The sequence below is a fragment of the Odocoileus virginianus genome, chromosome 22, assembly GCF_023699985.2.
Source record: "Odocoileus virginianus isolate 20LAN1187 ecotype Illinois chromosome 22, Ovbor_1.2, whole genome shotgun sequence".
Classification (NCBI taxonomy): Eukaryota; Metazoa; Chordata; class Mammalia; order Artiodactyla; family Cervidae; genus Odocoileus; species Odocoileus virginianus.
This window is the reverse complement of record NC_069695.1, coordinates 4,148,303-4,166,157: the sequence shown is the minus strand read 5'-3', so window position 1 is coordinate 4,166,157 and position 17,855 is coordinate 4,148,303. Positions and strand designations below refer to the sequence as shown.

Here is a 17,855-nt window from a genome sequence, read left to right as displayed (position 1 = left end):
ATAGGCCAAACCTTATTTTGACTTTTTTCTAATTATGAATTTGATTTTCTCATTAAATTTTTAAGAAATGTTTTATATTATGTAGCATTTGAAGATACCTAGTATAGATTTATCTTGGAGCAGGTGTCAAATATTAACTAGTTTCTATGCAACAAAACATTGACTTAAACCAGGGAAGAGTCTAGATAATCTGGAGTGATGCCGTGAGTGCCCACTCTCTGTGCCCTTCACCTTGTCACTGCGACACTTAACCTATCTGACCTTCCTTGTCTATGAAGTGTGGGTCTGTGTGGTTTGAAGAACTCTGTGATCCTCCTTTTCTCTAAAATTCTGAAATTTCCCACTCTCAGTCATCTACTCATGGCCCTAGTAGATGTTTTTACACATGCTACTTTCGGTGTGTTTCCTTTGCCCTTAAATTCTTGATGGCTTACCTGCTTTTGTAAAAGAAAAATGATTATATAGCACATAATTATGTCATTAGAACAGTATTTTGTAGAAATCAAAAACATTGTGTAAACTATTAGAAAAATATTCCTTTTTTATTTTGCTACACTAGGAGAAACAGTTTTATTTGAGAAAAATCATAAGCATGAAGCATCAATATATATGTACTTTCTAGGTTTTTACATATGGAACTTGCTGTTTTAATAAAAAATGAATTAAGAGAAGATTATAAAGCTATCTCTTCACAACTCCTGAGTAACCTAATGATCTGAGTGAGTCAGGTAGAATTTTAAGGAAATTATTATGTGTTATCATGTAGCAGGAGCAGGTTTTTTTTTTTTGTTCGCTTGTTTTTTTAAACAGTCCTTAAAATAGCATGGCATCTTAAAAACCTGACTGTCTGAACATATGCATGCATAGATTGATGTTGAACTTTGCTTTCAGTGTTCACTTAAGGAGTGGTAGCTTCTCACAATCCATAGTTGTAACTAATCAATGACTTTGATATCCAGGATGTCTAAGTGTATATGCTTAATTTTTCAGTTAAACATTGGAAGGATTTTGCCAAAACTCAAGACTCAAAGGCTGTTTTAGTTTGATATGTGCAAGATAGGCAACTCAGAGCCAGATTTCAAATGGAATTAACTAATTGATAGGAAATCACATACCACGAATATGTGAAAGAACATATCTGGTGGCTCAGATTGTAAAGAATCTACCTGCAATGCAGGAGACCCGGGTTCTTTCCCTGGGTCTGGAAGATCCCTTGGAGAAGGGAATGGCTACCCACTCTAGTATTCTTGCCTGGAGAATTTCATGGACAGAGGAGCCTGGCGGGCTGTAGTCCCTGGGGTTTCAAAGAGTCATATATGACTGAGCAACTAACACTTTCACTTTCAAGCTTATTTGAGAAGGTACATAATAAAAGAAGTCATGTAAACAGAAAAAAAAGGTCTGTGACAAAAGCATTTGGCAGATAACAACTAGAGCCAGTTGATAGACTAGTGATCCATCATAAAATGAGAAAATGTAAAATAATTTAAATATTGTCTGTAATAATTTAAAAGGCACATAATTCTCTCTACATATAGCTCAAAAAATGATGAAAGCATAAATGTGTAGAGATCGGAAATTAAAGTCCTTTGTAGCGATTTAAGCAATTCAGGTTTTCTTTTTCTTTAAAGCTCTCTGAAACTAGTTAGAAGTCTCTTTAGAAAAAAAATGTGCTAATATGTCATTTACACACGTGTATTCCTTAGGCTATAGGAGGTCTCCTTTTTCTATAGGTTCGGGCTAATAATGAGTGTATTCTTAACAGTTTGGGGTTATGGTTTATTTTGTCAATGGATTTTAGACTGTTAGTACTAATGCTTAGTTAATTTGTGCTTATTTGCTTTTTCCTTTTTCAAAGCTTTGCTTTTGTGATCATTTATTAATATGATTAGTAAGTTAAAAGTCAAAGATATATTTGACCTTTTTTATTTCTCCTTTAAACTTCTTTGCTTATCGCTTTCTCTTCTTTTTTTATGTCTCCTTAAGTTTCTATATTGTATGTTAGTATATATCAAATTTTAATAACTCACCTGATGCTTTTAAAAAGATAAAATCATATGTATTTCTGCTAATTGTGCACTAGGTTATTAAAGTCTTTACTATAAAACTTTACTTGCAGCTTCACTGCCACCCATTTTCCCAGATCTGCTCTTATTTCAAAGGTGTGGTCATTAATTCCCAAGATGCTCTGTTGCACCTGACTGTGCTTTATTACTTCTGCTTAACACTTAGAGTGAAGAAAGCAGAAGAAAAAAAATAGCACTTGAATAAGTAAATATTTCTCAAAATTAGAGAAAACATTGTAATCTACTGAGAAAAAGAATAGCAAGAAATCCCTTAGAAGTTCTAATTTATTTTAAAGAAACATTTTAAATGGTAACTTTTAGTGATGTGTCATTGTTAAATTATTGTGACTAAATGTATATTAGTTCAAAAATATGAATACTGCAAATACTTCTTATAAATGAACAGATATACTTGTTAACCTCTCCTAGGTAGAACGAGGCAGTTATTCCTTTTGATCTGGTTTTATCTCACTGAGTTGATAGACATTACCTAGGTGAAAACATGTTACAGATGAGTCCGACAAATAACTTGTCACTTTATGAATAAGAAAAATAACTTGTCACTTTATGAATAAGAATGCCCTCAGGTGTAATAGTTTGTTTCTCCATGTGCTGTAATGCACATATATGAAATCTTCATAGATTGTGTTCTAACAGTCCACCAAATGTTGTCTCATGTGTTCCATCTGATCTTTTAAAGAAACACATCATCATGTCTATTCCAGTATTTTTACAAGTAGATCTCATTGCAGAAGTTGCCTTTTTCTAAACATTAATTGTTGTTAATGAAACAATTTTTCAAACACCTGAAAAAATGAAGAATTATTTGCTGTATTTTCAGATTTCTGTAATTTTACAAGCCACAAACCACTATTCTGAAATATTTCTTTCTTTATGAAAAAGCAAATAATGGTCTTCTTAATGTTACAATCTGTGGTTTTTAAAACTTGACCTGTATCTCAGATTCACCCTTGAAAGGCAAAGTGAACCAAGGATTGAACATTATTCTTGATAATTTTTAGCTGCAAGATTCCTGATTACATACATGCCTTAGATAGATATTTGGAATTTTTTAAATCGGATTTTCTCCCAAAATGAGAATGTTTGCACTAAAAGTAAAAGGAAATAAATGGATTTTTGATGATCAGGTAGACAGTAAAGAGAAAAATAAGGTAATGCTGTTTGTGGAAATTAAGTGTAGAACTTGTCTGTGTTAAGAATAATAAATGTTACAAGAATTGCTCTGAAAAACATACAAGTTGCTCTCAAAGCTTAAGGTTTCTTATTATCAAAATAATTGACGTACCCCTAGGATAGTGATGACGTTAAATTTCCTTTGAAAAAGAAGATCGTTTTGGAGTGTTCCTTTCTTTTGCTTTTATCTTATTTTGTAGAAAAATGAACTTGAAGTATTTTGTCAAACGCTCATAGACACAGCACATCTGTGGGCGAGAGGCACTATTTTAAAATGGCTTAATCAGCAGCCACAGCGCGGTGTATGCGTCTGCAGAGCCTGTTATGGTCCAGCAGGGGGCTATCGAGCGTGCATACACATTAACAGCATGTTTGTTTACTTCAGTTTTCAAGTGGGGGGGGATTGGAGCAGCAGCGACAAAAGCGGCAAAGGCCGCAGACATTCGGGAAGCAGCTTCCCTGTGCGCCGTCAGCAGGTGTGAGAACACCGGCAGGTGTGCCCCAGAGCAGCTAGAAAATGTTGTTAGTGCAGTAGCGGGAGTGACTGTGCAGACGCGGAGCGTTTCCTTCACACACACCGGCAACACTAGCGTTGGTGATAACGTGAGAGTTTGGAAATAAATGTTGAAGTTCCTCATGTTTGCTTTTTAATCAATGCATCCCCCCTCTCCCCCTGCCCCGGCCAAGGAGAGAGGAAGATTCAAAAATTTTCGTGTTTTATTTTATTTACTTCAGGAGCACAGGTAGAAATTTACACATTGGCCATAGAACCATTTGCCATTTTGTTTTTCCATATCAACAAAATTTATTTGCCACATTTTGTAAAAGCTGAAAGATGTTGCTGTGTTGTAAGCCGTGCCAACAAAAGTGAAAATAATATGTAACATTCATATAAAAGCTTATGGCTTAAGGAACTTAATTACATATATTTTCAGTGGTGTGGATTCATAGAGTCAGCTTATGAAACCTGGATTCACCACCAAAGAGAGTGAGATCTTTGAATTCTTTATCACGTGCTGGAATGTTACCAATCTATGTCTTTTTCTGTTCCCACTTAACAAATGCATGTTTGAAGTATTCAACTAAGAACTGTAGTATATTGGATAGCTGCAATCTAATTTTGGAATACTATACCTTTTTAAAACCAAATTGTCTCAAAAATAAATAGCAAAAGATTTTTGCTTATTTAAAAATATTGCTAATAAAGCTTATTTAGAAGATTACAATTGTATATAGAGTAAAATTTGACATTTTTTTTGTGTTGTGCTTTATCCAGTCTTAAGCAATCCTAACAATAGCAGTCAGTAGCTATGGAAAATATTCTGGCTAAACGTGTGGGAACAATTTATTTATAACTGTAAAATTTCCACTGAGGGCCAATATTTTTCTCAGTATGACTTAAAACATATATTACTCATTTTAAAATCTCAAAACTACAGTTTTAGCTGAGGGTATCAAGACATTAAAGCTAAAAATGTTCTATACTTGTGTGTGTACATATAATTATGTACTCCAATGTGTATATGTATTGTAAAATTAAAATTTTCGATTAGCATTGTATAATGATTATTTTAAAAGCATATCTTAAAAATAAATTAATATTCCATTAGGCAAGTAGATATATCAATTTAGATAGTAGTCAGAAGTAAGTTGAAATTATTTTGATTGAAGTACCTCTCAGAAACAGTTAGAACTCAACTCACATTTGAACATCTAGTTTTTCTTAGGTCCTTTTGTTTATGTTCAGAAATATATTAAAATATATTTCCATTTGACATATTTCATTGTCCTGTACTGTTTTAAACTCTACTTAATATAGAGTTTTATGTTTTTTATAATATCTGTTAATAATACCACATCATGTTTAATATGTCATTGGGACTGAGAAAATAGAAACAGATAAAAATGAAAATTCGGAAGAATATTTTACTTGTCTGAAAAAAGAAAAAAATTTTATAATTTTATTGGGTAATATTTGCAGAGCTGCACACTGTAAATGGTAAATCATATGTCTCAATTCTGAAAGTTCTTTTGTCCTTAAGATTGCCGATATTAACAAAGTTCACTTTGCTAAATTAATTGTTGTTCTTTAATAATCAATCATAACTGAATATTAGCAAATACACTTTATTGCAAACAAGAGTTGTAAAGAGCTACAACAGAAACTACATTCTAGCTTAATCCAAATTAGTATTATAAATAGTCTTTACCTGCTGCCCTTTAAATAGTTTTCTGCTGTGAGACCTTGCAGTTTACTTTTTCCCAATCATTCCCATAAAGGCTTACAAAGCCCTTATTAATATATAACACATATACCTTAATAACTACAAGTTGTATTTTTTGCTTTGCTGGGCAGTGCATAGTAAAAGCAATTTGTTTTTCTATGATGTAGTTCCAAACATATTATTAAATAATGAAAGAGTGAAGAAAAAATTTTTAATTGTATTTTCATTTTATTATAATAAATAGACATTTCTGAATTTTGAGAGTAATGTTTTAGAGTATATTAAAATTTATATCAAATTCAGAATATATTTGTATTATTATGAGTGTTACTTGGACTCTGTTATTGCCAGGAGTTTCTGACATAACATCAGTATGCTAAAATTAATCTGGATGTAATGTTTTGGTTTGAAAAAACCCTACTGATATGCTCGTGATATAGTTTTAAATATAGTTACATTATTGATGTGAATTCTGATTGAATTTAACAGCATCATTTCATTAAATTTTACTAGAATTACAGATATTGTAACATAGATGTCAGTTATAATAAGCACCTGATACTGAATCCTAAACAGAGAATCAAATTTTTGACGTACAGTTTTTCCAGGTCAAATCACCCAATTCTTAAAGTATATTCTCAGAATAGTAATTGGTGGTATCTTCTTCTCAAAGGTTTTAATACCTAATACAATAATAGCGCCCCATCAATATATGGCTAATAGCAGATATAAAGTGTCTGCTGGTAGGCCATCTCTCATAAAACCGCCGTTAGCCTTAATTCAAATCCATTGATTCCTATTCCAGTTAAAACTGAAGAACTTAATATGTCTTTTAATCCTTTTATTGTAAGCTAGGATAAAATTAATTTTACCCTGAAACTGCACAAAGCCAATTAACATGATCTTTAGAGTTATTTAGTAAAGTGCTTCAAACTGTTAAATTTATCTTGACCTCTCGGTTGCACTCTCTGACTGCTTTTTAAATGAAGTAATCAATATCTCACAGCCCTTTAAATAGCTTAAACTTCTCAAATATTTTACCTGTGTTCTAGTTAAGCCGTAAGGAAAGGGTTTACCCCTGCTTCTGGAAATCTAGAGTCAATTATGTTAAATCTAAAGACAATTATGTACTTTTAAGGAACACTGTATGAATTAAATGGTTGTTTTAATAAAATCAAAGGCTCATATTTTGTTTAAAGCCACCCAATAATGAGGAAACATTATTTTCACACAGAACAAGTATTCTGTTTGCAGCTTCAAATATAGAACATTGATGTCCTTTACCATTGCATGTAGCTTCTGTTTTCCACACAGGGCTGGTTGAAGGTATTAATTTTCTTACTGTGATAGGGTGATCAACCGTCCTGTCAAGAAAATGGATCTCCATGTCACCCTTTAGCATGATTAAATGGAGCCATGTCTCTGTGAAAAAACACCAAATTTTCATGAGACAAATGAAACTGTAGAAAGATCTACTTTTGCAGAATTATTTTATTTTTTAATATCTCAGAATCTCCCATTTGGTTGTCTGTTTATTTGTAGGAAAGCATTGCAGTTAATTGTGTATATCTTGTATTATTTAGAAGAAAACACAAGCAAAGCCAGTGATTTTCAATGTTTCCAAGTTTGAAAAAAATTAAAGAATCAGAAATTGTTAGGTGGTTGTTAGAATAGTAGTGGAGATGGGCCTCTATCACCTTAGACATTTACTAATCAGTCAGTGTCTCTTTTAGGGGATCCCTCCCTTGTCCAGACTTCTGTCCCTGTTAACAAAGAGCTATCATCTTTTCAGACCTGAGTGCTGATAAAAATTACATACCATGGAATTTCAGCATCAGTAGTGTTCACAGCCAGTTGGACAGTGTTCTTAGGAGGCTGTGCCAATGCCAAACTTTAAATTACACCAAGTGGAGTACTTGACAGCTAATTAAGATTTCCTTTTTTGGCCACTTAGCAGAGGGCACCTGTTACGATTCTTGCTGCTAGCTAAAGAATAAAATCTACCCAGGGCAGTTTGAAAGAACATTAGTAAAACTTCCCCAAAGTCTCAATTCCTTCTCTTGGAGGAGTGAGAGTTAGGACAAGACTGAGGTAATTAAACAAAAGGAGCCTAGCAAAGGTGGGGGCCCGGGGTGGAGGCGGAGCCCTCCAAATGCCCGTGTTGTTTCACTTCCTATGGAAGCGGGCCCTGTGCGCCTCGCGCCCCCGCCCCTCGGAGCCGCGGCGCGGCGGAGGCTGACCGGCTGGGGTCAATGCCTCGCCTATTGATCAGTATCCCCGCAGCCCCCTGCTCCGGCAGCTGCTTCATTGGCTTCTTTCAGGGCCTGCTTCAGTACATTAGAATAGAAATCCATAACCAGAGCTGTGCTCATCCAGGCAGGGGAAGAAACTAAATTAAATGGTATAAAACAATCTTGGATCAGGAGTTTGTGCCAATTCATCTTGATCTAAGATGTCACACCGGGCTCTCTGTCTGAGCACCTGGGCTAGAGGCAGCCATAGTGAAAATAGATGGAGCCGCGATCATTCATTTGTCAGCTGAGGAGCCAGGCAGCGGTTAGCAATTCCCTTCTGCAGAGGTCAGCTGACAGAACAATCAGTGCGAGTGCAGAATAGAGCTTTCCTTTGAACTATTGTCACGGAGCATGCTCTTGCTGAGACTCGGGGGGAGGGGAGCTTGGCCGGCTTCCTGTTTCCAGAAGACTATGCAAAGGATAAAATGCATGCTCCTTGAATCTAGATGCCGTGGCACCCCGCTCTTACTCCTCCTGTCTGTCCTTCCCCAGAAATAAAGTTGGTTTAATTGCATGTACTGAGGTATAGATGATCAAACTATTACATATCACTTTGTCTGGAATTAGGGTCCATTTTCATCCTTCTGAACACCAGAGGCAGGGATTATTGATTTCTCTTCCTTTTTACCATGGTTGAGCTTTTAGGGTGTCTTCCCCCTTTGACTAGTATAAACTATCACAGATCAGTGTCATACTTTGAATCTGTACTCACATGCATGTGCTAATACTTTTACTAACATTTCCTCTTTGTCTTAAAAAAAATCAGAAAAAACATCCATGAAGAAACAGAAATGCATACTACAGTGTCTGATTAGAAGACATAGCTATGTTACGAAAATATTTTTAAACCTTATAATTGAGACTTTTTATAAAAAATGTTAGTTCATGAAATATGACTTAACATGGTGTTGGAAGTTATAATTTTGTAACATTGGTGAATGTTATCATAAAGCAGCCTGTGTGTGATTTGCAGTACACCACAACAAAATAAAGCAAGTTAAGAAAATGATAAATAAAATTTTATATTAAAAATTAGAATAGTTTTAAAGATAAATCTGTTCTCTGTTGTCTCATGCATAAGAGAGATATATAAGATTTTGTCTTTCTATACATGCTTTATTGGCAAATTTCCTAAATTAACATTTTTTTGAAAAAACAGTAAAATGTAACATGCAGAAGCTAAGAAACTCTAACAATGACAGGAACAAATCTTTTGTGTTCTCAATTGCACCAAACTTTTCTTGGACTCCAAATAAACAATAACTACTGTTTGATGTTACCACCTTAATAACTAATCCCCCTTTTTTCCTTAAGTACTTTAATGCCACTTTCTAACTCAGTGATTCCTTTCCGACTCTTGAATTCTTTATACTGTCTTGCCATTTCCATTTCTTAGATTCAGCCCACATCCTACTCTGCCTTCAGCAGAGCTAAATAAATGGAATTTAAGTATTCTAAGAAGCTTTGTGCTCTAAGTGTTGTGTTTTTTTTTTTTTTTTTTAATTTAATTTCTAGAAAGACCAGACCTATCTCTCTTGCAGGGGCTTTAAAAATTTTGTTTTACTTTTGTTTCAGTTACTTTGGATTTTTTAAAGAATTCAGAGCATGGTATCTAATATCTTTCTGCAGTGTTTTCTATCAACTACCCAGAGCTCACCATGGATCTGGAAGCCATCCACATCTCTGCATCTCCTATTTAACATCTCAACAGCAAACCAACCTTAACCTGTCGCTTTCATTTCTACAATAGCCTCTTTATTGATCACCTCATATCCAGCGTTCTTCATACACACTCAGAGTGGTTTTCTAAAGCCCTGAGTTCCATTGTTCAAAGGACTGAACGTTGGGAACATGACCAGCAGAGTCATCTGTGATTTGCGCTCATTTTTTACCCTTCCCTTCTCGACGGCGTACAGCCTTCCCGCCCAGTTACCTATCCTTGCAAATAGGGAGAAGTCAGCAAGTTCCTTTATGCTTTAGGTTCTTACACATACTGTTCTCTTAGACCATGAAGTTCCTACTGGTTTTGTCACCGTTACACTTGTAATTCCTGTTTAGTTGCCTTTAAGTTCATTGGGGATGGGGACTTTGCTTTTCTTATCCCTATTCATTTATCCTAATTCTTCCCATGTCAACTCATTAGTTCACATTTGCATAAGGCCGTGCAGACACTAGGTCGTCCGTTCTCGTGTGATGAATGGTTAACTGATGGGATGGGTTGTGAGCTCCACCCCACTGCTACTCACTCTCCTCCCCTCGATCACGGCATCAGCCATCGTTTGACTCTACCCGACGCCAATCTTGTGTTACCTCCCGATCTGCCTTCCCATCCTGGGGCTTCCCTGGTGGCTCAGAATCCACTTAAAATACAGGAGACCGCCTGTAATGCGAGCGAGACCCAGCTTCGACCCCGGGTCAGGAAATGCCGGTGGAGAAGAGCACCCCACCCCAGTATTCTTGCCTGGGAAATCTCAGGGACAGAGGCGCCTCGAAGGGCACAGTCCGTGCGGTCGCAGTGAGTCGGACGCGACTTAGCGACCGAACCACCACCAGCATCACCTTCCACGCTACTGCTGTCGTCATCTCTCTGACCAGGAATCTCAAGACACCAGCTTATACAAGACTGTTTGACGGCTTTCCAGTAGCCCAACGTTAAAATTCTTCAGGTTGCTGTACGAAGGCGGCTTGTGTTTGGTGCTCCTTAAACCCTCCCCGTTGTCATCTCCTTGCCTTTCTTGCAGTAGTATAGAATAACAAAGGAAGAAGACCCACAGAGACAAAATAAAGATAACTAAAAGTATTCTGAAGCCCCTGCTGCTAATTTCTTAGTTGCCAAACTGCTCCGAGGGCCCTTCATTGTATTGGTTTAATTAATGTATAGAACAATGGGTTGAAATGGTTTAATTAATGTATAGAACAATGGGTTGAAAGAGACCAGAAAAACTGGATGGGTTAAAATTAGAAGGACAGAAAGCTGACCTCCAATCAAGATGGCTCCAGAAGTTTGCCTTTGAAATCCCTCTGTACCCCATGTATAGCCATGATGGATAAAATATTCAAATAGAAAACCAACAAGGCATAATTAGGCTCAAGAAAGATAGATATCTTTGTGGACAAGTAACAGAATAGAAATGCAGTAAACTCGACTGAAACGATTAGCTGCTCTTCAAGAAGCAGGCTTTGGCTCCTCTGAGCAAAGAGAACTTAAAGGCCAGGCTTCCTCCATTCCTGCAAGAACATTGAAAGAATATGAATACATTGCAACTCAGTCAAAATCAAGGTTGTATTATTAAAGGAGAAGAGGAAAATGGATGTTCACTATGTGACTCGCTCTGTTAAACATAATAGAAAATAATGAAGTGGTTTGCGTTCAATCTGGGAACCTAGAAACAAAAAGAAAGAATAGAAAGCCTAAAGAAAGTGGGAGGAAGGAGAGATAGTAAAAGTAACAGCAGAAATGAGTGAAATAGAAAGCAATGAAACAGTAAGATCAAAACTAGAGTATTTTTGGAAATCTGATAGTGTATTTCTAGAAGAACTGATCAAGAGGGCAGGGAAAATAATATTAGAGAAGGCGCAAGTAAACAGCACACTTCCCAGGTGGCACTAGTGGTAAAACAAACAAACAAACAAACAAAAAATCCACCTGCCAGTATAGGAGATGCAAGAAATGTGGGTTCAGTCCCTGGGTCAGGAAAGTCCCCTTCCCCTGGAGTAGAAAGTGGCAACCCACTTCAGTATTCTTGCCTGGAAAATTCTATGCACAGAGGAGCCTGGCGGGCTTTAGTCCCGGGGTTGTAAAGAGTCAGACATGACTGAGCAACTGGCCACAAGTAAACAATGCTGATAAGAATTCATAGCAGCTGATACAAGTGAGATTTTCTAAATCATAGAGAGCAGTGTAAATAACTTCAGACCAACACATTTAAAAACTTGGATGAAATGGATAATTCTAAAACAGTAATAAGCTATCTGAAATGATTCAAGAATTTAGTAGAAAATCAAGCCAAATAATTATTCCAGAAAATTAATTTGTAACAACAAATATTCTTTCCTCCACCCTCCACCTTCCCCACCCCGGCGTCTCTGCTTGCTGACTCCAGAAGAGCGCCATCCTGAGACAGAGGCGCTGTTAGGGGCAGTCCCTCAGTTGTGTCCGGCTCTTCGCGACCCCCTGAGTTGTCGCCCACCAGGCTCCTGTCCATCAGATCTTCCAGGCAAGAATACTGGAGCGAGTAGCCTTTCCTTTCTCCAGGGGATCTTCCTGACCCGGGGATTGAAGCCCGAGTCTCCTGCATTGCAGGCAGATTCTTTACCATCTGAGCCCCCAGGGAAGCCCAGAGGCCCTGGTACCTGTAAATAATTCCATCTAACTTCAGTGATTCTCTACCTGTTTTCAGAGTACTGGGGAGTAAAAGTTAACCCAGTTTGGGGGGCTTGTATTATATTGCTACCAAGAGCCAACAGGAATAGTACATGGAAAGAAAATAATAGTTCCATCTTACCCATGGACATACACTCAAAAAACTCTATGAGCAAATTTAGTTCAGAGTTTGTCTGTTGGCCTGTTTACCTACCTACCTACCTACTGGTTTTCATTCATGCATATACCCAGAGTTTATGGATGGAATGCAAGCATGGTTCAAGGCAAGAAAGTATACAATTCAGGTAACATTGATATGATTATATACTAGATAAAAAAATATTTGATAAGGTCAGAATCATGGTGACCTCTAGGGTAAGAGAGAGGTGTAGTAAAGTCAAGACACAACCCTTAGTAGACTTTAGCTGTATCCACATTAGTTATTTTTAAAAATCTGAAACTCCTATGGAAAATATTAGGATTTTATAAAATTGGTTGTGTGCCTGTATTTATATCCATATTGCACCATGTATTAATGTTTCATTCGTTTCTATTGCTGAATAATATTTTATTGGGTGAATGTAGCACATTTTGTTTAGCTGTTTAACAATTGATGGACTTATGTTGTTTCTACTTTTTGGCTCTTATGGGTAATGCTGTTGTAGACAGTCATTGTGCACGCTCAGTTGCTCAGTTGTGTCCGACTCTGCAACCGCATAGACTGCACCCCACCAGGCTTCTCTGTTCATGGAATTTTTCCAGGCAAGAATACTGGAGTGGGTTGCCATTTCCTACTTCAGGGGATCTTCCCAACCTAGGGATCGAACCCACATCTCCTACATCTCCTGAATTGGCAGGCAGATTCTTTACCACTGGGCCGCCGGGGAAGCCTGCACTTTCACATAGTCTTTATATACGTACATTTGTCTTCACTCCCCTTGGGTAGATACCTAGGAGTAGGATTGCTCGGCCATATGTTATAACTCTACCTACCAAACTATTTTTTTTTTTTCCAAGCTATTTTCTAAAGTAGTTGTATCATTTTACATTCCCACCAAGAATGCATGAGAGTTTCAATTTCTCTACAGGCTCAACAATACATGTTATGGTCTATTGTTTTAATTGTAGCCATTCTAATGGATGTAAAATGGTGTCTCACTGAGATTTTCATTTGCATTTTCCTAATGACCAATGATGTTGAGTAGCTTTAATGTGCATATTGGCCATTCATTTATCTTTGGAGAAGTGTCTGTTTAAATTAGTTGCTCCTTTTAGAAGTTGGGTTTTCTTAATATAGAGTTGTCAGAAGAGGCCCTTAGGTACTCTGGGTACGGTCTCTTATTAGATAAATAATTTGACAGTGTTTTCTCTCAGTCTGTGCTTTCTTTTTACTTTCCTGATTATGTTATTGGAAGCTCAAAAGTGTTTAATATTGAAGTTCAATTCGAAAACATTTACCAAATTCCTCATGTTTTGCTATAATATCCAAGAAATCATTGCCTAACCCCAAATCATGAAAATATTCATCTGTATTTTTTCTGCAAGTCATTCAGTTTTGGTTCTGTATTTGGGGCTGTGATTGATTTTGAGCTCATTTTTCTGTGTCATGAGAGGTAGAAACCCAGGTCCATTCTGCACATGGATCGCCAGTTGTTTCAGTGCCACTTATTGGAAAGGTGGTTCATTCGGGAATGGCCAGTCTTGAATGTTTTTATCGTGTATATTGATAGTCTTTTAATTTCTGTTCATATGTTTTGGTTTTCAGGTTGCTTATCAAGTGTCCCACAAATGAAAAAAATTTCCACATCTTATGAGGAAAGACGGAAGCAAGCTACTGCTATTGTTTTACTAGGAGTAATAGGAGCTGAATTTGGTGCTGAAATTGAACCTCCTAAACTGTTGACCAGACCTCGAAGCTCTAGTCAGATTCCTGAAGGATTTGGTTTGACTAGTGGTGGATCCAACTACTCACTGGCCAGACATACTTGTAAGTTAAAAAAACGTTGATCTATTGCTTCTCAATACATACTATGGATTGAAAATATCTTAGAGTGGCAAACATGTCCTGAGTTTTAACACAAATATAATGCTTAAATTAAATTGGAAAGCAGTATAATCTATTTGGCACATTACCCTGTAGTTATAGTTCTGGGACTTTTTAAAAGTTAAAACATGGGCTTTTAAATGCTTTTCTTAAAATAACACATTTCTGAGCTTTTTGTTTCCACATTTTGGTCAAGACTTCAACCAAAACTTCTAACTTCTAAAATAATTTCTGAAAACCTATGCATTTTGTCATAAACAAGGTTTGAAAAGTCAGGGGTAGGTGTGGAAGACCAGCTTTGTCTTTTATATACATACATATATATGTGAATATATATATTTACATTTATATATATAAATATATTTGTATGTATTTTATATATAAATATGTATTTATTTATATATATATATAAAATATGTTTTAAAGGTCATGAATGAGGAACTATGAGTTACTTCTGTAATTTAAAAAATATTCCAGTAACAGTTTTCAAAAGACTAAAAACGTGAGCACTTAAAGGGTTTGTCTCATGTTGCTGCTTTTGGTTCTGTGTTTGGTATGTTAGTAATAGGTCAGGGTATTTTATAATGAGGCCTTTGATACCCTAGTGTCAGAATGCCCTTAGTTGAAGGTCAGAATCTTCCTACTGCAATGCAGAATCATTTCTAACAAATGTACCACCTTAACCACCAAATATAATTTACCAAATACATCAAGATATTCTTTGTAGCATAAATTGCAATGTGTTCTTTTGGAGTTGTGACATTTAAGCAAGGGGAAAAAATATATGCCACTTTGTTAGCCAGGAAGTTCATTGGATCATTGTCACATACTCTTTCAGAGAAACCAAGGAGTCCTGTTGGTAGCTTTATTATTAAAGCCTTGTTTTAGACTGGGTTGCCTGCCCGCTCCTTCCCATCCGGGCTGAGATAGTCCCTCCACGAAGTGGCAGCTTTTGTCCCAGCACAGTCTGCCAGTTCCAGAGCCCATGCTTGCGGCCATGGTGTAAACTGCTACTGCTCATGGTTTCTGATTGAAAAGGGCTTAATGGCCAACAAGTGCTGTTAGTTTATAATTTAAAAAGCACTTTATTTTCTATCTCTTTATTTGATCTTCAAAATAGAAATGAAGATTTCCTCAAACTGGCTCAGCCAAAATGTAGTAAAGCCCGAATTTGAACCCAAGTTTCCCGTGACCTGAAAGCTCCTGGTCTTCCCGTTTCCTGCCCGGCCATGTGTGCTCCCCCTCCTGCAGGAGCCTCCTCATCTTTTCCTGGGTTTTTACGTTTCCTGTTTGCCTTTCATGAAACCCTGCTCAAATCTCACCTGCACCCCCAGTGGTTCTTTAATAGGCTCAACCTCTCTGTGTCACTCTAGACAGAGTAGGACTTATATATATATAGCACCTTGTTTAGAATTTTGATATTCGAATATTAGAGGTTAATGAAACCTTGACATGATTTAGTCTGGTGGCTTTCAAACTTTTTTGCTCACCATCTCTCTAATGGATATCAAGAAATGTCTAATCTCTTGCACAGTTTTGTATCAGCAGCTAAAACTTTTAAATAATAAGTTTAAACATTTTCAAAAGATAAAATTTTGTGGATATTGTGAATATTGGCATTTAAGAATGAAACTATCATTCTATTAAATTAATTCAATAGAATATTTGGCATAACTATTTGATATCTGCCATCATCATCCATTAAAAAAATTTAATGGCAAATTTTCAATGTCAAAAATTTTACATCCTTGATTATTTTCCTCGAAGAGAGAGAATTTCTACCCTCAATGTTTTAGGGAAGGTGTTAATTTGCATATTTAGCATCCAAAAATCAATTCCTTTAAACTATATCTTAAGACTATGTGTGCTTCCAAAACTTTATTTTCCTTGAAAAGACTTAAGATGCTCCCTTTTGAAGGGGTTACCTGTTTTGAAGACTGCTGATTTAGTGAAACATGTTTTATCTAATACCTCCACAGTATTCATTTGTATATTTTCCTGCAAGGAAAGTGAACATAAATGTTATTTCTCTGGAATTTTCCTACAGCTTTATCTTAGCTATTGTTCTTGTTCAGTTGCTTAGTCCTGTCTCATTCTTTGTGACCCCATGGACTGCAGCACACCGGGCTTCCCTGTCCTTCATTATTTCCCAGAGCTTGCTCAAACTCATGCCCCTTGAGTTGGTGAGGCCAGATATCTTAGTATCTGTGCATAAATGTAGGAGCATTATGAATCAATGGGTCACTGACTAATTTCACCCAAGCCAGTAGTTGGTTGTTAGGCAGATTAGTTTGGCTTCCCAGGTGGCTCAGTGTTAAAGAATCCTCCTGCCAACGCAGGAGACGTGCGTTTGATCCCTGGGTTGGAAAAGATCCCCTGGAGAAGGAAGTGATAACCCTCTCCAGTATTCTTGCCTGGAAATCCCACGGACAGAGGGGCGTGGTGGGCTGCAGTCCATGGGGTCGCAGAAAAGTGGGACTCTACTTAGCGACTGAGCACACAGAGGCAGATTGGTTTACACCACATTATCTTAGCCATCTGTTTACTAATCACAATTTATCGTTATTCAAAATTCTGACATTCATGAATTTACTTCTGTGTGTCTTTTCTCTTGGCTTATAGTTTAATCTGTAAATTGTTGCTAATGTAACTAGAAAGAGACAGAATAGGTTAGGTGAAGCAGATAATTTTTTAAAAGCACAGTAGAAATGGAGATTTTTCAAAGGAGCCCTGGGAATTGATAAAGGAATGGAAGGGTCTTAGTACTGCTGTTGGTTTGTTAAAATTCAGGGAGCTGAACTTGAACTCCCTGCCAAGGGGTCCCAAAGCCTAATTCTGACATGAGGGAGACTGGGCTGAGCTCTGCTTCAGCGGGGCTTTGCCTGGGGCCGCCTCCACTTTACAAGCAAGGGAAATAAAATTTACCCAAACATTTAAAACAGTGATGTCTTTAAAAACCAAACTTGCTCTTTGAGCACTTTGGATAAAAAATGCAGATGTGGAAAGGACAGAAGGTAGTGATTCTTAGCAAATAATATTTATAATTACTTCCTTGTAACAAAGGACAGAGAGATTCTCAGAGGTTTCTAGAAAGCAGAAATCATATATAAAAATGAGTGATACAGTACTTACTGGAACAAGTTCAAAATCTATAAAATGTCTGTGGTATTTCCTTACATATTATGGTTGTCCTATTGTATTTTAATAATTTAAAAGTACTTTAAAGATAATCATGAGTTTCTTTTAACTTCTATCCCATTCCCCTATTTTTTCCCCAAAGTCTTAGATTTCTTGGTGGTAGATTTGCCTAACACAGGGATTTTTAAGAATTGGAATGTCTTAATTTAACTTTAGGTTTATCAGTTTAAATCTTGCTCTCTTGATTGGAAATAGTCAGGTGTCTAAATGTTTCTATCTCTTACTTGGGCTCGTTTCAATCAGTTCTGCATAATATTAACCTGCTAGAAGTTGCTATGTGTATCACTATGGTATTTGTTTATGTGGCATTTAAAATGTATTGCTACTATTAAATATTTAGTCTTTATGGCATCCTATTGAATGAGATAGTAATTATTGCCCTCATTCTGAGATAAGGGCATTAAGATACAATATTTGATGAACTTTAATTGCTGGAGTTCTAACCTTCCTTGTAAAGCCATTCTGTGAAAA

The 17,855-nt window shown here is 36.6% G+C and overlaps 1 protein-coding gene across 3 annotated transcripts in view; it reads left to right on the top strand.

The window, feature by feature from the left end:
• WDR7 (WD repeat domain 7) overlaps positions 1-17,855 on the top strand; it is a 341,751-nt gene that overhangs the window by 187,842 nt on the left and 136,054 nt on the right. For all 3 annotated transcript variants that reach the window (XM_070452478.1, XM_070452477.1, XM_070452479.1), the window contains one exon: positions 13,908-14,129. In XM_070452478.1, coding sequence (XP_070308579.1) covers positions 13,908-14,129 — 222 coding nt within the window. The remainder of the gene's footprint in view (positions 1-13,907; positions 14,130-17,855) is intronic.